Raw genomic sequence first — 25,093 nt, 5'->3', positions numbered from 1 at the left:
TAGAGAGAAACTCATTTCTCTTATAAGCCTCATTTTTAATCTTTCCAAAAGTGGAGAGACTGGGAGAGAAAAGAAACCATTATTTTCATAATACTAATTTTGTTCCTATAAAAATAAAAGAAATAAAATGATTGAAAATATAAAAAGGTTATTTTGGTAGTATAATATAAAATAATTTCTTTTCTTTTCTCTTAATGAAACATAACTAAACAAGAATGAGAAAAATTACAATCATTCCATTTCATTTCTTTTCTCTTATTACTTAAATAGTCATTTCTTTTCTTTTCACACATAAATTTTCAAACATAATGTAAATTTTTAGAATTAAAATAAATAAAAAAAAAAAAAAACTCAAACAACTCGAGAGTTACCAATAAGCTCAACAACGAACAGGCCTGTGACGTATATGTTAGGATAGATTTTGATTCTTAATAAACCCACTTCTTACGCAAAGCCTGTATGCACTCTCTCCTCGTTTGATTCTCTCTCTACTTTTGCCTTCTTAACAACAAACAGTACCCACTTCTTTCTGACATAAACTCACTCGCTCTCTCTCTCTCTCTCTCCGTGTTGTGTTGTGTTGGGTTCGTGCTCGTCTGATTTCACACTAGACAGTCAATCAAAGGTCAAGTCGCGATCAACACCACCGTGATCGCCGCCATGGAGGGCGGCGACGGTGGAGCCTCTATAGCATTGTCGATTTCCGAGCAGTTTTCGACTCTCTCGGTGGGTTCTGGTGAAGAATCGAGTGGGGATGATCAGAACACGGAGAAAGACCCAAGAAAAATAGCCAGAAGGTATGGGATTCTTTTTTTTTTGTTTTTGGGTTCATGCAATTACATTTTGTTTTGTGGGTTTTGCTTTTGTCTGCTTGGATGCTGAGAAAATGTAGGAAAAACAAAAGAAAATAGAAGCTCGAGTCTCACATTGACAGTTTCTGGGTCTTTTTTTTGGTTCTCTGAGATCATTGAATTTACCCTGAAAAATAAAAGGAAAGTAGAATTTTGAGTTATATCATGAAATGACAACACCGGGTTTGGATGTCTTTCATTTGCTTTTCGTTTGTGGGTTTTCTCTGATTCTTTCTTTTGCTTTTTTATTGTGTTTTAAATTTTATCCTCTTGTTGGTTGCTGAGAAAATTGAGAACAAGGAAAAGAAAACATATAGTAAGGAAAAACAGAACACTCAAAAGAAAAACATTTTAATATTCTGTGTTCCCTTTGATTTTTATCTTCTCAATAACAGTAAAATTGGAGCAATGTCAATCAGTAGCACTAATTAAACTTATTTTATTGTTGTTTTTATTGGTAGGTAAATGGTGTTAGTTTTTGGGCCTCTCGTGTCTCTTAGCCCGTGTTTGGATCATATATTTGGATAGCAATTCGGAAAGGGAGAGGAAAAGGCGAGGGAAGTGGATAAAAAATTTAACTTATATTTTATTCACATTTTCCTTGCCTTCTCATTGTTCTTTCCAAATCCCTACCTAATTTGATGATCCAAAAACAACCTTAAGATGCCAAAATCTAAACTGGAACTGAGTCAAGTAATTGTATAATGTTTGAGTGATCATTGTCTTTTTTATAGGTCTCACAAGATGATCGATCTAATAGTTGTGAGCAAAGAACAAATGTTACTACGTTTCTTTTGATTTTTTTTTTTAAATTTTTTATCTCAGGTATCAAATCGATCTTTGCCAGAAAGCTTTGGAGGAGAACATTATTGTGTATCTGGAAACAGGATGCGGAAAGACTCACATTGCTGTGCTGCTTATGTACGAGATGCGTCACTTGATAAAGAAACCCCAGAAGAACATTTGTGTGTTTCTTGCTCCAACAGTGGCACTGGTTCAACAGGTAATTCTTGAGTGGCAAATTAGTTTTTGTGTTTTTTTTATTTATTTTTATCTATATTTAGTTAGTTCAAAATTTTGATTTCAAGGGCTAGACAACTGCCTATGGTTTTTGCAGCAAGCAAAGGTTATACAAGACTCCACTGGTTTTAAAGTTGGGATGTATTGTGGAAGTTCTAAGCGTTTGAAGTACCATCATGATTGGGAAAAGGAACTGGAAAACTACGAGGTTTGTTATATTTGACTGTATGTTACCTCCTAAAAGTTGTGCAAAAGATACCTCTAAAGTATTTTTTGTTATATTACTGACATGCCATGATTTAATAAGCTGGATATCTTGTGATGAGTTCCTATATGAAGTTAAAATGTTTGCTAAAATTTTCTTGTTTTCTTTTAAGCCTTACAGGGAACAACTCCCATTTCCTTGTTTTCTTTAAAGCCTTACGGGGAACAACACGAAGAAAGAAAAAACTATAGTTACCAAAAAACTATGTATTTATGTGCTAATTCATTCTTATACTTACTGTGCAGGTTTTTGTTATGACCCCTCAGATACTATTGCGTAATTTAAGTCACTGCTTCATCAGGATTGAATCAATTGCTCTTCTGATATTTGATGAGTGCCATTATGCACAACTTGACAGCAATCATCCTTATGCAGAAATCATGAAAGTAATAAGCTACTCGAAGTAGTTTCTTCTTTTGTTTTTTTTTATTTTGTTTCTCTTGCTGTTATTACTTCTTTGTACGCACTTCTTTATGCTCACTTTCTCTTGATTGGCTTTGTTTGACATACATATTATGCTGGCAATATTGTAGGTCTTCTACAAAAATGACGTCACAAAAGTTCCCCGTATATTTGGCATGACTGCATCTCCAAAGTTAGGGAAAGGTAATGTATGTGTGTGTTTGTGTGCATACCCACGTCTAAAAACATTTTCACAGTTATAGAATTCTAAACAGGATCAAATATATCCATATATCAGGTCTGCGATGTCTGTACTTAGAAGCTTAGTATGTAATGTAACAGAAAACTTAAGTGGATTTCAATATATACAAGGTGTTTGATGCTGAAAACGCTGAACAAAATCAACTGTGAATAGATAGTTCTTCCCAAATGATATTCAGATGTGTTATTGTGTTTAATCACTCAGAAAGCTATGCTTAAGTATGTATTTCAATGACATGGTTTGTGCTTTGTATCCTTTTAAATTAACCACTTGTTTCTCAAACCATTCTTTCCATTATGTTCATAAACTAATGTCGAAGTAACTAGTAACGTATGTTCTTCTCCTTGATTTTCTAGACTTCATGTTGTTGTTTTTTTACCATTTCAGGTGCTTCCATCAATACTCTTGAAACCTTACTTCATGCTAAGGTGGGTTGCGGAGGCTTCAAAGAGTTTGGAGCAAACTCTGGGTCAACAAAATTTGTTTTTATTTTACTTTAATTTAAAATTTTTATTTTTTGGAGATATTTTGAATGAAAAGTTATTTCAGTTACTAATCAAGCTTTAGCATGGCTTGGTTTCACCCAGAATTTGAGATGTTGATATAAAGATCTAGGTGTCCTTTTTTAATCTCTAAAGTTGATGTACTTGGTTTTCCCTTCATTTTGTAGGTTTATTCTGTTGAGGACAAGGAGGAGTTGGAACAATTTGTGTCATCTCCTATTGTTAATATATATTATTATGGTCCTTCTGTAATCGGCTCATCTTGCCCTCATATGATTTATTACAGCAAACTTGAGGAGATAAAACGCCAGGTTTGTTGTGGTGACATTGTTTGCTTGTAAACTTCATGTTGTTTGAACAGACTTTCACTTTCTTGCTATCTGCATAATGAGCAGTGTGTGTCAACACTGAGTGGGAAGACTGATGATCATGGCAGTCTTAAGAGCATCAAGAAGATGCTCCAGAGAGAGCACAATAATTTGATATTTTGTCTTGAAAATCTTGGCCTTTGGGGAGCATTTCAGGTAATTCAATGTATTCCACTGACTCTTTTAATAACATGATTCGTTTAGATTTATTTTTTATTTTTATATTTTATTATCAGTGCTTGAGAGTTGTTTGGGTGAAGATCACAGGGTTCAAATACAGTGTTTTATTAGGATTCGTTGCACAATAATAAGCCTTTAAATAAAATTAACTTGTTCTAATTTGCCTGAAACACTTGTCAACCTACTTCATAAGAAACAAGAGTGTTAGTTGTAAAAGAAGTTAAATGACATTAAACATGAGTAAAATAGTAATTGAATGGCCAGAAGTACTAAACATGATGAAAATTGATAATGTCACCAACTTTATTTCACATGGCTGAGAAAAAAAAATTATGGTTGCATTTTTTATGCATTGATTGTGTTACCATTTGGGAGGAGTATTTATTAAGATAAGTTTCATAACAAATAATCTTTAAATAAAATTAACTCTTTGTAATCTACCCAAGACACTTTGTCAAACTTTTTTAAGAGCAATTCAACCATCTTCATAAGAAACAAGAGTAGTAGTTGTGAAAAAAGTTGAACAACAGTAAACATGAATAAAATAGTAAACTAGTATCAAAAGCTTAATTTGTTAGGAAATTGGTTCAACAACATATATCAAACTATCCAACACCCTTGCTCACATGCAACTCTGTTTTGCATGTAGAGATGCGAACAGACATACATGGAGAGAGAAACAGATACAAATAGAGAGGCTTGAACCCAACACACCCCCCAACTTGAGCTCTGTTACCATGTAAAATCACCAATTATCCTCAAAGCTTAAGTTACTAGGAAATGGGTCTAACAATGTATATCAATCTATCGAGCAATTTACAGTACATCATCTATATAAAAAAAAAAAGGGATAATTGCACTCATCTATCAAAAAAAGGGGATAATTTTATGAACCTCCTTGAAGGCTATGTCTGGTTGGTGGTTGGGATATGGAGTATTTATTAGGGTACGTTTTGCAATAAATACTCTTTTAGTAAACCTAACTCTTTGTAATCTACGTAAGACACTCATCAAACCTTTATGAGAGCAATTCAACCATCTTTGTAAGAAACAAGAGTAGTAGTTGCAAAAAAAAAGCTGAACATTAAACATTGATAAAATATTAAGACTACTGGCCCCAAAAGCTTAACCTGTTAGGAAATTGGTTCAACAACATAAATCAAACTATCCAACACGCTCCCTCATGTGCAACTTCATATTTGCACATAGAGATGCAAACAGACATAGTGAGAGAGGCAGAAGTAAACGGAGAGACTTGAACCCAACACAACCCCCAACCTGAGCTTTGTTACCATGTAAAATCACCAATTATCTCAAAGCTTATGGTTAGAAACAGGTTCAACAATGAAAATCAAGCTAACAAACGATTTACAGGACTTCATCTATCAAAAAATGTGGGATAGTTATACAGACCTCACTGAAGGCTATATTTGGTTTGTGGCTAGGATAAGGCTGGATAAGTTATCCCTAGGAGGGTAATTTTGTCATTTTACAAGGAAATCTCTTGGATATGTTGTCCCACCCCCCATCTCAGACAATTATTCAGTATATGGCCTGAGATAAAATGTGAATCAAACGTGGGACTGTTTTATCCGGGGAGCATGCCCTAAAGTTTCTGAAAATTATAGAAGCCTCCCTTGTGGTTCTGAAATTACACCGACCTTCCCTGTTAGAGTTGGTTAACTACCGTTCACAAAAATTGTAATTTTGCCATTTTAATTGTATTTCTATGATAATAATTCCCTTCCTTCTTCCCAATTTATGTATTTAAACACTTTAAACTAATATCAGTAATAGCCACTTCCACCTCTAACCAAATACTAGTGGCCTCTACCTGCAACTCCAACTCTGCCCATCATCACTGGTCACACAAACTCATTTTGAAAATCCCTTAGAGATCCTGAAGGTTTATGGTATAAAGTTGATTAGTTGTCTTCCTTTTAGGCTTCAGTGACAGTACCTTGTAAGGGGACTCCTTTCTTCTTAAGTATTAGGTATTGGATAGTTATTTGTGAGTTGTATTCTTGATTATCTCCTTTTCTTTTGTTTCTTTGGAGGACTTCTTGTCTCCCATTGTAACTTTTATTAGTAAATTTTTGTGTTGCTCATAAATTAATTATAAAAAAAAAAAGAAAAGAAAAAAAGAAGAGCAAAACTACCTCATAATTGGGGGGGAATGCTGGAAACAGAAGAAAGGTACTTCGGAAACAAAAGCAAAAAAATATAAAAAGGTAAAAAAGTAAATGACTATTGACTAAGGTAACAACAAAAAATTATTTTTTATTTATTTATTTATTTATTTATTGATAACTAAGTGTTTGGGCCAGCTTGCATACACCTCGACTAATCCCAGGGTCCTAAAGTTAATGAACGAGTAAATCTTTAGTGGCCCCTTGGGTGACTCGAACTCGAGACCTTGGATCTTATCCTTGAGTCTTTATTGCTTAGTGAACTGATAAAGACAAAAGGTAGCAAAGCTTTGCTCCTTTGAGTTGTAAGTGTCACCCACTTGGGCACAATAAATGCACCTGTTATTCCTATGGTGTAGCCTAGGAAAATAAAATGTAGGAGGCTTGTTTAATGTTTGGCACAGCATGGCGTTTTTCATCACACCTCAGCTCATGTGCTCATCAACAATGCCTTTCAAAACACTCGCAGAAACTGAAAACGGATGGTTGCTTTCCATTATGTTCTAATGCAAAAATAAAATAGAGTTTATCCCATTGTTCTTATAAGTGGGCATTCGAAACATAGAGCTTTATTTTTTCTTCAAGGACAAAATTTCTTTGGTATTTGTTATTAGCTTTATGTTTTCCCCTTATTGCATATATCAGCTCGAGTCTTATATATTGTTGTTCAGTACGTTTTCCCATTTTTCCTATTTCATGTTTGGTAGAGCTGCATTCTCTCTATACATACATACATATACATTGATATGTTGAAGGTCTTCTTTTAGTTAGTTAAAGGTTGTTTTAGAAACAATGCTTCTTCCCTAAATCTTCTATACGTCTAGGTATTTTGAATTTTGAATCATAGTTGCTTGCCACAATGCATCCAATTCTTATATTTCGAGGATATTACCAAAATTTTTTGAGGGAGGTTGCTGGAATATTTTAGCTTACCCTTTTTGCTTTTGTTGAAGGCTTGTCGCATCCATTTGAAGAGTGGTCACTCTGAACGAAATGAAATGATAGAGGCAGGAAATGCTGGTGATGACTCTTTATGTAACAGATATTTTACTCAGGCTGCTTCGCTCTTTGCTTGTGATTGCGTGAAAGGTATTATTATGTTTTAAAAACTTTCTCATGAAAGCCCTATGCTCTTCTTGTTATTAGTTGTTTGCATGCGTATGATTGATGCATATTGAATATAAATGGTTTGTGTGCTTCAAGATTGTGTGATCACCAATTAATGAGTTAGTTTTAATTTTTTTTTTTTAAATGTTCCATGAAAAGTTTGTAGCACAATCAACTATGAAAAAGAAATTTCTTTTCGTTACAACCAGTGATATAAATCCTGCTTCCGCTATTCCTGTAGATGGCAATGAAGCTGATTTATCTGGTGTGGAGGTTTTAAAGGAGCCGCTTCTCTCAAAAAAGCTTTTACGACTTGTTGGAATTCTTTCGAATTTTAGGTTGGTTATTTATTTACTGACACCTTCAATTAAATTGTGAGAACTGCTACAAATAGACACTGCTTTTACTGCATGATTGTATCCTGTGGCTACTCATGCTATGATTTAGCAAGTTACTTGTCTTTTTATGTACTATTGATAAATTATTATTGGTCTCTTAAGATATGTGAATTTATTTATATATACACATATCACTGCTTTATTTCATTTCGATGACAAACCCACTCATTGAACATCATTTACTTCTTTCTCTCTACTCTAGATCAGTGCCATTCCAACCTGCATTTTATTATGTTGATTCCATTGTACCAAACGTGGCCGTATTTAAAAAAGATCAAAATCCTGATAAGTAATAAAAACATAGAAAATAAAAAGCTGCTGGAATGTATCGATTATTTTCCTTGCCTAAACTTGCATTGCACTTTGTTTGCTCCTGCATCACTACGAGTCTACTTCATATAGGTAGCCACACATTGGTGGCTGTTCTTTTGAACGTCAAAGCAAGCTCAGATATTTTCATTTGCTATAAGTCTAAACACAATGATCAACTGCAATTTTGGCATTTGCAAGATGTCTAGATAAAATGCTCAAGCTGAATGTTTGTTTTTCGATACCATTTATTATTATTCTCTGTTTTCTCTGGTTGTACATGTCCTGCTAATCCTATAATATTCTCATTTTTGCTGTCCTGCTCATTTTACCATTTTTTAAATCTAATGGAACTTTCTCATTTTATGAAGGTGACGTGTACAGGTTTTTTTCTAATAATTTTTTATGCAATCTCTATTATTAATCTGTTTGAGTGGACCTAAAAATCTCTCTCTCTCTCTCCAGGTTACAACCAAATATGAAATGTATAGTTTTTGTGAATAGGATTGTAATTGCGAGAGCCTTGTCATACATACTTCAGAACCTCAAGTTCCTATCATCTTGGAAGTGTGATTTCCTTGTAGGAGTCCACTCTGGACTGAAGAGTATGTCTCGAAAAATTATGAACACCATTCTTGAAAAGTTCCGGTCTGGCGAGGTAATGCTTAATATGTTTTAGGGTGTTTGTTTGTTTGTTTGTTTGTTTTTTTTTTTTAATGCCACGAATCTTTTGAAATCATCATCTTCTTCTTCATCTTTTTACTTCCTTTTTCTTTTTTCTTTTTTCAAGTGATTTTCTACAGTCAATGGATTTTTTGTGATCCAGTTTTCTTTTGGTAAATTCTAGATTGTTCATGAAGAGATCTTGACATACTTTATTCACATTGTCTACATCAAAAAACATGATTGTCTGCAATCACCTTTCTCTTTGATGCTTCTTATATTTGTTGAAAGGAAGAAATGGACATAAAATTACCGAACCACACAGGAACTTCCTTCAAAATTGCAAGTAGAAGTATGGCAATAACTGAACGAGACATGGTTTTTGTTAGTGCATATTTCCAAGTACCTGTTTCATTCATATTATTTGATGACTTTAAGCTGCATTAGTTTAAAGGTTTAGTATATCTGTTGGTGAAAAAGGAAAATATTTTTTGTCTTTCTTTCTCCCAATTATCCTAATGAAACAATTTTTATCATTAGTGTTCTCTTTTTACACCTTTGTTAGATGCTTGTGTAAGAGTCCCTTTGAGGCTGAAATTGGTTTTGTATATTTTAGGAGGAATCAAAACGGATAAAATTTTGAAATAAAATACTTCTGATGCGATGTTGGTTCAATAAGAACAACATTGTGGTACCTCTCTATGTAATTGGCTTTATACAGATTATTTCTAGTGACTGAATTTCACAATCGTGATTTGGCAGCTGAATTTATTAGTTGCGACTAAGGTGGGTGAGGAAGGACTTGATATTCAAACATGTTGCCTTGTCATACGGTTTGATCTTCCAGAAACTGTTGCTAGTTTTATACAGTCTAGAGGTCGTGCACGCATGCCACAATCTGAATATGCATTTTTGGTGGACAGGTGCTTTCTTATAGCACATATTTACCTTATTTGACTCCATTAATTTGGTTTCTTTCTCAAGGATAGACTTTTCATCTTTCACAACAATGCAGAGGCAATGAGAGGGAGCGTAACTTAATTTTGAACTTTAAAAAGGACGAAGACAAAATGAACGAAGAAATAGCGTCCAGAAAATCTAGTGTGACAATTGTTGAATTTGAGGAAAGAACCTATAAAGTAACTTCAACTGGTGCCACCATCAGTTCTGGATCTAGTGTCTCATTACTCCACCATTACTGTTCTAAACTTCCACATGATGAGTATGATCTTTTTCCTTGTTCTCATTCTTATGCTCTTGAGCTCTGTAATAGTGAATTCTTACTGAGGTGTATAAAAAATGTTGGGCCAATTTTGTTGAAGGGGAAATGGACATAAAATTACCTCCTTGTGGTTTACACTCTGGTTTTTAGCCCGTGACATTTGGAAATAAGCAAATAATTCATGTATTTTATGGACTAAAGTGTTCCGTCTATACCGTTAACAGCTTAAGCAAAAAGATTGAAATACCCTGATACATAAGTAACTTCATTGTGTAAATCACGGGCATTTGTCATTTTTTTGGGACTCAAAATTTACTTTACTCCCTTGTGCTTTACTTAATGTGCAGTTTGCCACCTAACATTTGGATATGAACACATAACCATCTATGTCTAGGCACATGTTTCACACTTGCTGTTAACTTAGACGGAATGTTTCATGGTACACTTTAGTCCACAAACCATAGGGGTTATTTTCAAATGACAGGAAGGAAAACCACACATGCAGTAAATCATAAGAGGGTAAAGTGAAGTTTGCCAGTTCTATGGTTCCAATTTTTTTTTTTCTTTCTTTGCCGTTGACATGGTTTATGTTTTGCAGATATTTCAACCCCAAGCCGGAGTTCTTCTACTTTGATGATGTAGAAGGAACTGTGTGCCACATAATTCTACCTTCCAATGCTCCAATTCATCAAATTGTCAGTTCACCACAATCGTCAACAGAAGCAGCTAAGAAAGATGCCTGTTTGAAAGTGTGCAAAGAATTGCATGAATTGGGTGCCTTGACTGACTATCTCTTGCCGGATCATGATGATGGAAATGAGGAATTGGAGCAAGAATTTTCCGATTCAGACAGCTGTGATGGTTAGGGAACCACCAACAAGATACTAAAATTTCGATGCCTCTTTTCTTCTTTAAGTCATGAGTTTTGATAATTATAATTCTGTTTATTCGCAGATGAACCTTCAAGAAGAGAACTACATGAGATGCTTGTTCCTGCAGCACTTAAAGAACCATGGACAGATCTGGAGAATCCTGTTTGTCTTAACTCTTATTTTATAAAGTTCAGTCCTCAGCCAGCAGATAGGAGTTATAAAAACTTTGGTATTTTTGTGAAAACACCCCTCCCAGGAGAGGCTGATAGAATGAAACTTGATCTCTGTTTGGCTCGTGGCAGATCAGTGATGACAGAGCTTATCCCATCAGGAGTATCAAAATTTGATAAAGATGAGGTAGATGACTCCTTTTCTTTTCTTTACTTTACTTTTTTTTTTCCAAATAAAATTTGTTAAATGTATCTAGTAAAATATAGCATTTAATCATGGTTGTTAGAATCTTGCAATTCACAATGCAATTCACAATTCAATTCATACAATTCGATATGAGTTTCAACCAAAATGATTTGATTCGTGTTGTCTTAAATCGAGTGAATCATCAATTAAGTTGCAATTCGCTACGATTCATTGCGATTTAGATTTGTTTGCATGATACACGAAATTTCACCCCCCCCCCCCCGGGCAAAAAATTAAAAAAGAGGAAAAAAAATCAATTAATTATATTGATATATGTATAATGTAGTTATATTGATATTTATTTCATTTTAAACATTGTACTTTTATATGTTATACATGTACAAAATTATATATTATGCTAAATAAAATGAATCTTAAAATTTATAATTCAATACAATTCATGATTCACTATTTTGGCAAAATGATTTGCAATTTGACAACAATGGCCTTGATAGAGCAAAATGATGAAAAAGATTGATGTGGCCGACCCCACCTAATTCAGACATAACGCTTAGTTTGGTTTGATTTAGTGTATCTAATAAAATAAAATAAGAAAAATGCTAAAAACGCTTTTTTTAGTATTGAAAAATGTGTAGAAAATATAAAAAAATATGTAAAAGTGTTTTGGGATAGGTGAAATGTATATTAGGATTATAAATATTTTGGCATTATGTGCTTCTTGTTGACAGCTCTTAGGGCTGTCATTACCAAGACCTGTAAAATAAAATAAAAACAAATGGGAAATGCTATTCGCACACTACTAAAAATCTCAGTACACATTTCTTATGTTGGGATATAAACTTCTGAACAAAAGTCAAATATTCGGATGTAAACTATTTAACCAGTTGTATATTGGAACAGTTCGTTTGGAAGTTTATGTCCCAACTTTGACTTTTGTTTGGAAATTTATATCAGAGAACCACACAAGTGGCATGTACTGAGATTTTTTGTGTTGTGCATATAGATTACCAAAAATAATTATACAACTTCATTGTCTTTTATTTTATTTGATTATTATATATATTTTTGTACTTGTGCAGATTCTGCAGGTACAAAAATTTCAAGAAATGTTCCTCAAGGTCATCCTTGACCGATCAGAGTTCATTCCTGAATTTGTTTCTTTAGGGAAAAATGGTTTTAGTAATTTGGGCTCATCTACTTTCTACCTGTTGCTTCCTGTCATTCTCTATGGGAACAAAATGACTGTAGACTGGAAGCTTATCAGAAGATGTTTATCATCGCCAATCTTCAGGAATCCGGAGGATGCTGGAGACAGTGTCCTCCCTCATTTGAACGATCACTTGGAACTTGCTAATGGGCCCCATCACATAGATGATGTCATAAATAGTTTGGTATATGCTCCATGTAAGGATATATTTTTCTTTATTTCTGATGTTGTTCGAGCGAGGAATGGATACAGCGAATTTAAAGGTTCAATGAGTCATATAGAGCACTACAATAAAATGTAAGTAACTTAATTTTGTGCTTCCTTTAATTTGTCAATGTTTCTGTATGTCTTTGTGATCATCTCTGTGCATGTATTGTTGTCTTTCTTCTTAGAAACAGTATACATTAACAACTTTAAATTTCCACAAATAGTAAGAATTCACTCTAGTATAGTTATGACTACAGTGTATATTAACTCAAGTTCCATCTAGTTTGAGAAGTTAGCTTTCAGAAGTAAGCTCAAGTGATCTATATAACCCCCTATGCAGGTTTCCAACTTTATGTCTTTATCATTCCTAATTCAAAATTGATATGTTGGAAGCTACTGGTTTTATCTTGACTTTGTCTCTCCAAAGATGAGCTCATACTTGTTCTTTGGATACACCCTTTTTGACTTGAGGGATTTGATATCAAGTTGATGGCTCTCCGGCGTTTTACTTGTTATTTTTTTTATGTTTTAACGTTGCATTCGTATTACACTTTGCGGTATATATTTATGGTTTTAGCTTACACTCGTAGTTCTTTCTTATTAAATATACTTGTACTATGGCTGATTACTAAATTTTTATATAGCTCATTTAATTGAACTTGCAGCTGAGGTTTGTTTTTGTTTTGAGAAAGTTTGTTGGAAACTAAAAAGATTGAGGAAATTACCAAAAAAAACCAAGGTTTGGCCCTGGTAACAAACCTGATTTGTGCTATTTTTTTGCATGTTAAACCCTACATTTTTAAAAGAGGCACAATCCTAACCATCTATCCATTGCCATTTAAAGACACTAACGGAGGGGCTAATTCTGTCAATTTATCCCCCTTCTTCTACTGTCTTCTACCTTCTGTCTTCTTCCCTCTACCAACAGCATCTCCTCCACCAACCTCACCGCTGCCACCTCCCACCCACAGCTGCCTGTCCCCACCCTCGCCGTTCCCTACCATTCCCTACAACCCCAGCTTGCAACCACTCCACACCCCTTCTCCACCGCGACTGCACCCCACCCACTTCCCTGTCATGCCCATCACCTTTGCGTACAAATTGCAGACTGCAACCACTTCCCACCTTCTCCAGCACTGCAACATGCCCATATCACTGCCGCTCTCTCTCTCTCTATATATATGTATACTATATACAGAGATCTCTAAGTGGCATAAAAAAAGGGTAAAGCAGCAAATCCATCTAATACCATAATAAAGCATCAATCCATATTAATTCCTAGTTAGCCAATCAAACTAAAAAAATCACGCGCTCTCTGGAAGGTCCCATTGATGGTGTAGAAAAGGTAAGGAAAGCTAATGCACAAGAAGATTGTTGCCGTGAGATTCTTTTTTACCTTTATCCTTTGTTGGATGATTGGATCCAGAAAAGAATTTCATTAACTGGGTGCAAAAATGGTTACCTGAGTATGAGATTGGGTCAGAATTGAATTGATAAGGTTGTTAAGCAATTACCAGATAATGTGAACCTGATAAGGTTTTTTTGCTGGGCCGGGCCATTTGCAGATGTCTCAAGTTGATTTATTTTCATGACATTGCAATTAACTAGATTTTAATTTCAACCTATTTATTTTATCTAATGCTCATAAATTTTTAGTAACTCAATCCAAACATAAACTAATTGAAAAATAATATAAGATAGGTTAGTCTACTCAAAGTGGCTCAATGTTTTTAGGGTTAATAAAACTTGCACATACACAAATTGAAATAACTGGAAATTTTAGCTTGTGGCGTTTCCCTTAAGTTCTGTGCGTACTACAGGTTTCCTTTTTATGATAATCATTTACACAATTATATATTTGATTGCAAGAGTTTAAAGTGCAAACTACTTAATTATAATAAATGCAAAATGACTTAATTATAATCTGCCCAATTTTACTGTTTTATGTTGCGGCTCTAATAATGTGTCCTATTTGTGTAACATTATGTAATTTATTGATTTAATCCTGTAATATTTTATTGCACTGTTGTTGATGGTCATTTTCTCTTTCTTATTTCATAAATCAGGTTTGGCGTTCATCTTTCATACCCTGACCAACCTCTTTTAAAAGCAAAACAGCTTTTTTGTTTGGACAATTTACTGAGGAAAGGAGGGAATTCAGGTACTCATAGTTACTTTATTTGTATCTTCATTTCATTATTACTATCGGGACTTGGGTTATCTTTGATTTGGCTATCACACAGTTATTCTTTTGGCTAATGAAGAATTTATTGACAATTTCAGTTGGCGTTCACTTTACTACTATGCTTAATGAGAAGTACTAATGTACATGATAAATTGTATATTCACTGAAGTTGGATTTATCTCACTTGCTAACCCAAGTTGTGAAGTGAAGATTGATGCTCATTATAGTTGTTTGGATCCTAAAAAGTAAGGGGTTCCTTGGTTAGTGGAAAGTACTTAAAGCATAGAATTTATCTAGGAAATGTTGGGAAGAGGTAGGGAGTATATAATATTTTCATACTAATTGAAGGAATTCATTAGTGCCTATTAGTTATTTTAAATCTCAACTCCAAGGGTTCTAGGGCTGATTAGGCTTTCTCTAGACTTGGGAGTGTGACTTTAAGGTTGAACCAAAATTAAGAGAAATGCAAGGATTGAGACTAATGAATTTATAGATTTTTACTTCACAATTTTTGGGGTTTCACTTTGGAGTTTGTTCCTAGAATGGGTTAGATGCTTGAGCATCGCTCCACTTTGTTAGGAGGCATAATCCATTTCTCTTCCTTGCTGTGGTTGTCTAACATTATTTAGGTTCAAGTCTATTCACATGCATTTGTTCTCCTATTATGCTTGTGGATATGCATTTTTCTTTTTCTATTAAAAAAGAAGTTACCCTCTAAATTGTTGCACTTATTTGCTTATAAATCTGTAAATGCAGAATCACGTGAAAAAGAGGAGCACTTTATTGAATTACCTCCTGAGATTTGTCAACTGAAGATAGTTGGCTTTTCTAAAGAAATTGGAAGTTCTCTGTCTTTGCTACCATCAATTATTCATCGTTTAGAAAGCTTGCTTGTGGCAATTGAACTGAGGGACAGATTGTCTGCTTCATTCCCCGAGGGTACTGAAGTCACTGCTTATCGTGTAAGACTTTTCTGCTCCTTGTATTAAGTTTGAATGATTTATTTTTATTTTTTTTGTGGTTATGACTAACACCTACATGAAGCAATGAATACTTCTAAAAGGGAGTCGTGTCTGTGCCATACCTGTATCATACTGATACTCTGCAGATACTTACGGATACATATATAATACGTCCTAAACATAACCAATACTTGATATTAATTTTGAGAAGTATCGGATACCATTCACACACTCTGGATCACGTGTCCAAATTATTATGAAATTGAAATTGAAATTGTAATTTTTTTTTTTTTTTTTGCATAGTATTAGAGTATATTTGTTAGAATAATAACAAGATTAGTTTTTCAGTATTTTCTTATTTATTTCTGAAAAAGAAAATTGTGAGATTAAAGTGGTACTCTACTTTTTCAAAATTTATCAAATTAATGTATCCTCTAAAAATAGAAAGTAAACAAACTATTAATTCTTAAACTAATATCTAATTCCTAAAAAATGGTTTTTCATTATTTTTTGTCATATCTGTGTATCCGTATCCCATATCCTGTATCCTGTATCTTTTCATGCTTCATAGACTAACACTATGCCACTTGTTCTACACACTCGATTCCTTCAAATTTTTTCTGTTACCATCAGTTTATGACAATCAACTTCTTGTGCTGAAAAAGTTAACTATGTATTAGGTACTCGAAGCACTGACAACAGAGAAATGCAATGAACGATTTTCACTTGAAAGGCTTGAAGTGCTCGGTGATGCTTTCCTTAAATTTGCAGTAGGCAGGCACCTCTTTCTATTGTATGATGCCCTTGATGAAGGACAGCTAACAAGAAAGCGTTCTAACATCGTCAATAATTCCAATTTATTCAGGCTAGCAACAGTGAGCAAATTACAGGTAAACTGGTGTAATTTCTGGTTATAATCTGAACTTGCCAAATAATAACATAGCAGTAATGATAGTTTAAAGTTGTGTAAATTACATTTTTACCCGGTTGGGTTGGTTCAGGTCAGAGAAAAATTGACCATCTGTTTGAATGTGATTTAAGGCATCTCTAAACAGTTTATTTTTAAAAATTTAAACACTGATCTGTATGGATGTAGTTGCAGATATGGTTATAGTGTCCTGCATGAATCCAAGGTAATTACATGAAAATGGAAAAATCTAGGCCTTTATATAGGATCTCCTTTTGTATAATTGTTTTGCATTGTTTTCAAATGCAACATTGCTTTTCAAAAAATTTATCATTATAATTGTTTAATATTGTTTCCGTTTTCAGGCATACATTCGTGATCAATCATTTGATCCTGGCCAATTTTTTGCCCTGGGCCGCCCTTGTTTAGTAATATGTAGTAAGGAAACAGAGACTTCTGTACATTCTCCTCAAGAAAGTAGTTCAATAAATGGTGGAAAAGATGAAATTAGATGCAATAGAAACCATCATTGGTTGCATAAGAAAACTATTGCCGATGTGGTTGAAGCTCTAGTTGGAGCATTCATAGTTGACAGTGGCTTCAAGGCAGCTAGTGCATTTCTCAAATGGATTGGCATACAAGTGGACTTTGAGGCTTCACAAGTTAGTAACATATGCTCGGCAAGCACAATCTTCAAGCCACTTTCTGCTCAAATCGATATTACGGCCCTCGAAAATTTGTTAGGATATCAATTCCTCCATAAAGGTTTGCTCATACAAGCTTTTGTTCATCCTTCGTACAACAATCATCTGGGAGGTTGCTATCAGGTATGCACTTAGTTTTCTCTCTGCCCCTGAACTTGAGCTTGTATTCTAGGCTACGTTACATGGACTCTTCAAAATAAATCAAATACTCATTTCGAACACCGGACACTTGTACGAGGGTGTGGGATGTGTCCAATGCTTTCCATCAGACACTTCTTATATATTTGTATTTAACACTATAATTATATGTATATATTGTTGTATAATTGCTATAGAACGAGGAAAACGTCTTTTTGACACTATATGTTGCATATAACACTATTTTATCTCACATGTTAGATTAAAAATACAAAAATATGGCTCTTTTTGTAGAGTCGGAATACCCTTAAATTTGAGATTTGATGGGTTTAACCTCTAGATACACACCCACACCTAGTCCATGTAACATAGATTCTAGGTCAAATACAAATGTTGTAACACTTTGATGCTTTTGACCAGAGACTGGAGTTTCTCGGAGACGCTTTACTGGATTATTTAATCACATCATATCTGTATTCGGTTTATCCAAAACTCAAGCCTGGTCAGTTAACAGATTTGAGATCTTTCTCAGTAAACAATAACTCCTTCGCTGACATTGCCGTGCATCGCTCCTTCCATAAATTTATAATCTGTGATTCAAGTAGCCTTTGTGCGTCTATGAACAAATACGTCGACTTCATTAGAACAACTGCTTCAGAGAATGGTATTGTTGAAAGGCCAAGTTGTCCAAAGGTAGTCACTGTAAACCTTTACCCTTGTCTATTTAACGTTGTGCTTTATTAAGATGTTAAACATGTGAATTTTAACTGTTGAAGACAATTTAAGTTTCTGTTGCCAATATACATGTCCAAATCCAATATCAATACCAAAGTCAATCTAAAAAATATATATGTAAATTTTCAGAATTGGGAAATATCATTAAAAATGGGCAAAACTTTAAAACAGGATGCATGTATATAGAAAATTGAGATCAAGAACACGAATTCACAGTTGGCGTGGATGTCCATCGTAGATGGCATCCTTGTAGCAAGTAAAATATACTCACTAGTGAAGCATGTACCTTAGTAGATATATTTGATGAAATACAATATTGAAATATAGTAAGATTTATGCTCACTAGCTTGAACAAATGCTCAACTTTCAAAATTTCTTGTGAATGAAATCATGACTTTTTTTTTTGTAAAATTTTAGCTCATTGATTTTTGCTATGGCCGTAGTTTATCCTAATTAATAGAAAGTAAAATTGAGGAAGGGGACTGGTATTAAATTTGGAGTCATTGCAAATTGAAATTGTAGAATATTCAAGCTAAAACTTTTGACCGAAGACTACATTTTGTGGTGTTGGTCCCCACTAATCAATAGTTTTGAGAAGGGTAAATATTGGAAACAAATATTGTGTATCTTATAATATCAAAACCTAAAAATGTGTTTTGAAGGAAAAATCAAATTCTTCCAGTCGTTGCAGACTAAGTTCTTAGTTGTTGGGATTGAGAATAATTTCTTTACTTATATTTCCAGTTGTGGAAGGTGATTGTGTTGTGACAAGATCTTTATACTCTCATCAATTTGTTATGGTCTGTGGGAAAGAATGCATAGTTTTGATTGGTTTGATTTTGGGAAGTCATGAAATATTTCATTATATACTAAATCCATGGGATTCTGAACAATTTCACTTGGTTGATTCAGGCTTTAGGTGATCTGGTAGAGTCTTGTGTTGGCGCCATTCTTCTTGACACAGGCTTTGACTTGAACCGTGTTTGGAAGATAATGCTCTCTTTTATGGATCCAGTCATGAGCTTTTCCAAGTTGCAGCTTAATCCTATAAGGGAGCTTCAGGAACTTTGCCAGTTTCAAAATTGGGACTTGGAGTTCCCAACATTGAAAAAGGATGGATTATTTTTAGTTGAAGTGAAAGTGGAAGGTAAAAAAGTTTGTGCAGCTGCTTGTGCTACCAACCTCAATAGAAAAGCTGCTAGAAGAATGGCTGCACAGCAAGTGTGTGAAAAATTGAAGGTAAAAATTATTTTATACTTAACTGCTGTGTACAAACGTGGTCCTTCTAATCACATTCATGTTTGAAGTTGGAATGGTTGTTAGGAAACGGGTCCAACAATGTATATCAAGTTATTTGGCACTCTCTCCTGCACGTGCTACCCTATCTGTTTGTGGTTCAAATGATTTGAACCCAAGCCCTCTCCCACCCTTGAGCTCTGGTAATATGTTAGATCTTAGTTGCACGAAGCGGGAGCGGGAGCGGGAAAGCGTGGCCATGTAAAGGAGTCGTAATTTGGGAGCGCTTATATATTATTTTTATTGAAATATTTTTAATTTATCTATATAAACATTTAAAAAAATAATAATTTAATTAACATATATATGTTAGAAAATTTTTATTTTTATGTAATATTTAATTAATTAAATATAACATAAAAAATATTTTTAAAAATGAATAACAAATAAAAGTAGTGAAGTGATATTGTTTAGAACACTAGTCATTATCTTTGAATAAAATTTATTATATTTTATTTAATAAAACAACATTTATGTTTTATTTAAATATATATTTTTATTTTTTATCTTATATATTATTTTTATTGATAATATTTTTAATTTATATATATATTTTTAAATAATATATATAAATATATTGTGAGATATAATTTTTTTTTCTCCAATTAATATTTGAAATATATTATAACTATCATAACTTGTTATAAATTATATTTTATTTTGTGTTGTTAGATTTTACTTAGAATGAAAATCTGTTTATTTTGTGGATATAAAAATTAACATTAACTTAATATATATATATATATAACCCATTACATTTGTTTATATTTATAAAGGTAAAATAAATAAATAGAAAATATATTAGAATAATTATAAATACATTTAATATTTATATTATAATCAAGAAAGAGAGAAGAGAGACTCAGCAGAATAAAAAAAAAAAACAAAAGAAAGAGAGAAGAGAGACTCAAACAGAGGCGAGAGAGGAGAGAGAGAGAAGAGGAGGAGGCGATCGAGAGAGAAGAAAAGTAGATCGAGAGAGGAGACGAGATCGATCGATGGAGAGAGGAGACGAGATCGATCGATCGATCTAGAGAAGACGAGTCATGAGATCGAGAGAAGAGGGACAAACAGATCGAGAGGAAGAGAAGAAGATAGATCCGCGACCAGATTCGCGTTTCTCTAGCATCAAACTCGCGATTCTTCTACAAATCTGAGTCAGAAGCGCAAAATCGCGCTTTTGAGGAAGAATCATGAGCAAATTGAACGATTCCTGCTACTAAGTGTTACATCACTAATTATCACAAAAGCTTAAGTTAGGAAATGCGTCCAATTATCTCAAAAACTTGTGCGGCTAGGAAATGGGGCTAACAATATATATGATGAAGATCGTGGAAAGAAGAAAAAGAGCAAATCTGGAATTTTACATGAAACACATTAGGGCATCAAGAATTAAAGATTTGGAATAATTTTGAGTCTTCATGTCATTATAGTAGGTTTTGGTAATTAAGGGTATAATGGTAATTCTAATAATTGTTGGACATGGTTTGTAGGGGTCACCCGTGAGTTTTATTTTGGGTCAAATTACTAAATGGATTATTATATATGAGTTTTATTATGTCTAAAATAATCTTAGTGGTCAAAAGTTCAAGTTTACTATTTTGATATTGAGGTAAAATAAGAAGTCATTAAAGTTTCCTATTATGATTGAAGTAGAATTGGAAGTCATAGTTGGTCTAGAATATTAGTAGTTGCTAAATATTTTTAGTTTCTAAATTTGAGTTATAGTCTTGGTAGAATTAGAATAGTTATTGGCCTATAAATATTTGTGTAATTTTAATGATTCGAGGAGAGTTAATATTATGAAAATTTGAGATTGTGTTTGTGTGATTGGCCTATCCCTTGTGAGGGTAAAACACTTCTCTTTCTCTCTCTCTTTTTTCTTCTTCTTCTTCTATCCAACAAGTTACTGTTCACGTCACTGTTCACCATGCTTAGAACAACCACCCAACTGTTCCTATACACTTGTGTTTGCATTCCCAAAACCCTACCTTTTTACAAACCCTTAAATTTCTATTTTTTAAATACTTTTATAGCCACAAAATCCCACAAAATCCAGCCCTATAAGTCGCAATAAACTTAACCCAGGCTCACTGCATGTAGGAAAGTAATCCCTACTCATCCTACATCAATATATCAATTTATCCAACACTCTCTCTCACGTGCAACCCCGTCTCACAAAGAGACATAATAGAAAGAAGTAGAATGCAAATAGGGTTCAAATGCAAACGAAAAGACTTGAACCAAGACTTTCTCCAACTTGAACTCTAATACCATGTTAGGTCACTGATTCTCCCAAAAACTTAAAGCTGATAGAAAATGGGCTCATCAATATATATCAAGCTATTCAACACTATGGAATACTTATGGAATATGAACTTTTTCAGATGCTCATTGACTCTGGATGTACAGGCTGAAGGTTACAAACCCAAGTATAAATCATTGCAAGAAGTTCTGAAGTCAAGCCGCAAGATGGAAGCCAAGTTAATTGGATACGATGAAGCACCAATTGATGTTACTGCTCCGGATGCTATTCCATTCGGTAACTTGAAGTTGCAAGAATCTTCCAGAAGTCAGTATAACGTTAAAGTGGACCACCTTGATGAAGAGCCTAAAAAGATTTTCCCAGTCAGTATCAGACCTATAAGACCACCCCAACCTCGGCTTGAGGCACAGAAACCACAATCGACTGCAACCATCGAAAACAATAGCTGCAATTCAGACCCACTGGCAACAGGTATTGTTTGGAAAGAAATTTATGTGCTTTTATGGTGTTTGTGTTGCATTCTTTGACCGTTGGGTAATTTCTAGGTGGCTCATCTAAGAAATCAGCAAGGTCATGGTTGTATGAAATTTGTGCGGCTAACTGTTGGAAACCTCCATCTTTTGAATGTTGCAACGAGACAGGACCACATCACTTGAAAGAGTAAGTTCAAAGTCTTGAAATACTCCTAATTTTAAAGAAATAATTGTTGTAGTTAAATCTCTTCAAATATGCAATACCTTCACCATGACTTATTTGCCATTCGAAAACAATTTAGCAATAATGTCGACTTAGGGTTGACATTACCATTCTTAGTATTCTTATATTAGGGTTGACAATAATGTCCTCATGAAAACAATTAGGTCCACATTTCAGGGCGGTGTAAAGGCAGTTTTGGTGGCTGAAAATGAAATACAGTGTGCTGAATTTGCATGAAATTCTCTCCATAGACTCCGTTTCATGTGTTTAAAAATGTTTGGCTTCAGGTTCAGTTTCGCAAAGGCTTTCTAAATGGTCTTTAATGGAATTTTTTTTAGTTTTTTCCCTTCCACTAGAAGAATCTAATATAATATATGTTGAAAGTCAAAAAATAGAAAGTTCGCAACCCAACTTTTTTTTTTCGTTCGTCTTTGGTGGACTTTTTTTATTTTTATGTTTTATCCACTAAAGAAAATCAACAAAAAAGTTGCTAAAAACCCAATTACAAAACCAGAGCTCAATCTAGAAATTTCACTGTAATCGCCTTTGCATCACGTTAGCTAATAGGAACAAGTCTTTTTTTTTTGTTTTTTGGGTGCTTTCAAATACTCTGAGTGATTTTAGCCAAGTTGCTCCAACGAATGTCTAAATTTTTGTAACATTATTTCTTCATGAAATCACCAATGATGTTCCATCACTAATTCTCTGTTTTGCCCTTCATGTTGAACCTGAATCTGTTTTGCAGATTCACTTTCAAGGTGTCTGTGAAAATTGAAGAAGCCTCGGATGTGCTTACAGCTTTTGGAGCACCTCATTCCAGAAAGAAAGACGCAGCAGAGCATGCAGCCAAAGGGGCAATTTGGTACCTAAAGAATGCTGGATATGTGCATGAGTAAAACAGAGGTTAATTTCTAACCTTTCTTGAGTTAGAGTGAAAGAACCATTTGCCCATCCATATGTACGCATAGTTATTTACAAGCAGGTAACCATTGGCTTAACTCTTAAATAGCAAAAGACTAACTTTCTATGGATATGATAACTGTAAAAACTGCTACTTATGTGGCTGATGCCCCGAAGGGAAGGCATGGGTGATCGATCGCCCATTATCGTGTATATAACTGAAGTGTGTGATGAGATATGAATATATGTAGAAATCGTTCAAGTCGATTTGCAAAAAACATCTGGGCAGATGATTTGAGACTCCTCGGTTGTTTGACAGATGATTGGAAGAAACAAGGTGGTTGTTTGCCATGGTCTCCTACCCCATGTATCTCAGTAAGATGATCTCTCAAATACAAGGGCATTTTTTTTTTATTTGTTTCCTGAGATTATGCCATAGCAGTAAAGAGTTGAGTTCATCAAAGGCATTCAAACAAACCAAAAATTAATTACAACACAATCAGTTCATTGCCACCTTTTTTATTTTATTTTAATTGGATTGAGAGGCAATCTTGCAATCTCTCACCCCCACCTTTTTCACTTTTTATTTTATTTTTATTTTTTACTTTTGTATATTGATTCTCTTGACTTTAAACCAACCACGAGATTGATTTTGATGACACTTGTCATCGTGTTGTGTCACCAGAAAAATCACACATGTCCTATGCAAATTAAAGAATTTTAATTTGAAGGATTAAAGTGAAATTTTCATGAAAGTTGGCGAATGAAAAGCTTAATTGACCCATCCCTTAAAGTTGTGATATACATATCTAACAAATGAATAATGTTATACATAAATAAGTTTTTTATTATATTGCCTTATAGTTAGACATTTTTTTAATAAAAATACTCAAAACGGGCCACACTACCTCCGAACTGACCAAAGAAACCAGCTCAGCCGGAACATCCTCAATCCACACCATCATGCCTGAAAGACGCCCAGCCATCCCAGCCAATACATACGCAACCGAATTGGCCACCCTAGGAACATGAGAGAAGCAATGCCAAAGCCCAACTATGAGAGGTGCCTTGTAGAATATGACCAGACTGCGAAAGTCGAAAATCATTCTTATTAAGAGCCCTCACAGTAGTCAATGAATCCCCTTCAAAATGAACCTCCCGAAGACCCAACTCAAAGCAAACTCCACTGCCCTTGCAGCCGCATTGCATAGGCCTCGGCACAATCCGCCTCCACCCAACTTTGAACCTTTTCAGATAAAGATGCAATCACTGCTCCCTTATGATCACGAACAATCAAGAACAACCCCAAATGCCCTTTGCTCCCCAAACACTGGCCCATCAAAATTGAGCTTATAAATTACCTTCTGCTGGGGCCTTCCATCTAGCTCGATGATGAAATATCGCATTGGCCGCTCACCACCTACCCGTTGCTAAAGATTGCCTGGTTGCGTGCTGACCACAAACCCCAACAAAATGCTACAAATAGACCCAACCCAAACCAGCTTCATCAACTAATCTTTCCACTTTCCCAAACCATTGGCAAAAATCAGAGCAACCACCAGATTGTATACCCACACTGAGAGGACTCATCTGCCACACTTGTTGAGCTAATGGGCATTCTCGAAAACAATGCATAAACCTTTATTTTATTTGGGAATTTAAGCTGCCATACTGTTAGGAATGGCAACGGGGCGGGACTGGGGCGGGGATCACCCTCCCCGTCCCCGATCCCCGAAGGCACAAAAGTCCCCCATCCCCGTCCCCGATCCCCGGCGGGGAACCCATAACCCTCCCCGCCCCCAGCGGGGATCGGGGATCGGGGATCCCCGATCCCGAAAAATCCCCGTAAAAAACAACATCCACAACAAACAACCCTCCCAACAGAACAGATCAGCAACACA

At 34.6% G+C, this 25,093-nt stretch overlaps 1 protein-coding gene across 2 annotated transcripts; it reads left to right on the top strand.

The window, feature by feature from the left end:
- Positions 1-402: 402 nt before the first annotated feature.
- Positions 403-23,323, top strand: DCL4 (dicer-like 4). 2 transcript variants are annotated; one of them, XR_014330371.1, is made up of 25 exons: positions 403-797; positions 1,677-1,854; positions 1,969-2,079; positions 2,382-2,522; positions 2,670-2,742; positions 3,188-3,228; positions 3,471-3,614; positions 3,699-3,827; positions 6,994-7,129; positions 7,389-7,485; positions 8,320-8,512; positions 9,280-9,440; positions 9,533-9,739; positions 10,338-10,600; positions 10,694-10,968; positions 12,069-12,493; positions 14,470-14,564; positions 15,345-15,550; positions 16,231-16,440; positions 16,823-17,284; positions 17,720-17,992; positions 18,947-19,273; positions 21,718-22,067; positions 22,142-22,256; positions 23,038-23,323. XR_014330371.1 is itself a non-coding variant. In XM_028253638.2 (25 exons), exons 1-25 carry the CDS (start codon positions 661-663, stop codon positions 23,186-23,188), a joined length of 4,875 nt encoding a protein of 1,624 aa, XP_028109439.2. In that variant the 5' UTR covers positions 403-660; the 3' UTR covers positions 23,189-23,323. The 2 variants fall into 2 exon arrangements, 1 of the variants encoding a protein (XP_028109439.2); XM_028253638.2 differs by having other exon boundaries at positions 21,743-22,067.
- Positions 23,324-25,093: the final 1,770 nt, after the last annotated feature.

The sequence above is a fragment of the Camellia sinensis genome, chromosome 5 (genome assembly GCF_055761805.1).
Source record: "Camellia sinensis isolate YWXY chromosome 5, ASM5576180v1, whole genome shotgun sequence".
NCBI classification, from domain to species: Eukaryota; Viridiplantae; Streptophyta; class Magnoliopsida; order Ericales; family Theaceae; genus Camellia; species Camellia sinensis.
The sequence above is the reverse complement of the archived record's forward strand: the minus strand, read 5'-3'. Positions and strand labels throughout refer to the sequence as shown.

Excerpts from the sequence above, each read along its gene's own strand:
- DCL4 (XM_028253638.2), top strand. The coding sequence starts at position 661 with ATGGAGGGCGGCGACGGTGGAGCCTCTATAGCATTGTCGATTTCCGAG. Across the intron at positions 2,743-3,187 it reads ATCTCCAAAGTTAGGGAAAG|GTGCTTCCATCAATACTCTT; the intron begins GTAATGTATGTG and ends TTACCATTTCAG. Across the intron at positions 16,441-16,822 it reads CAACAGTGAGCAAATTACAG|GCATACATTCGTGATCAATC; the intron begins GTAAACTGGTGT and ends TTCCGTTTTCAG.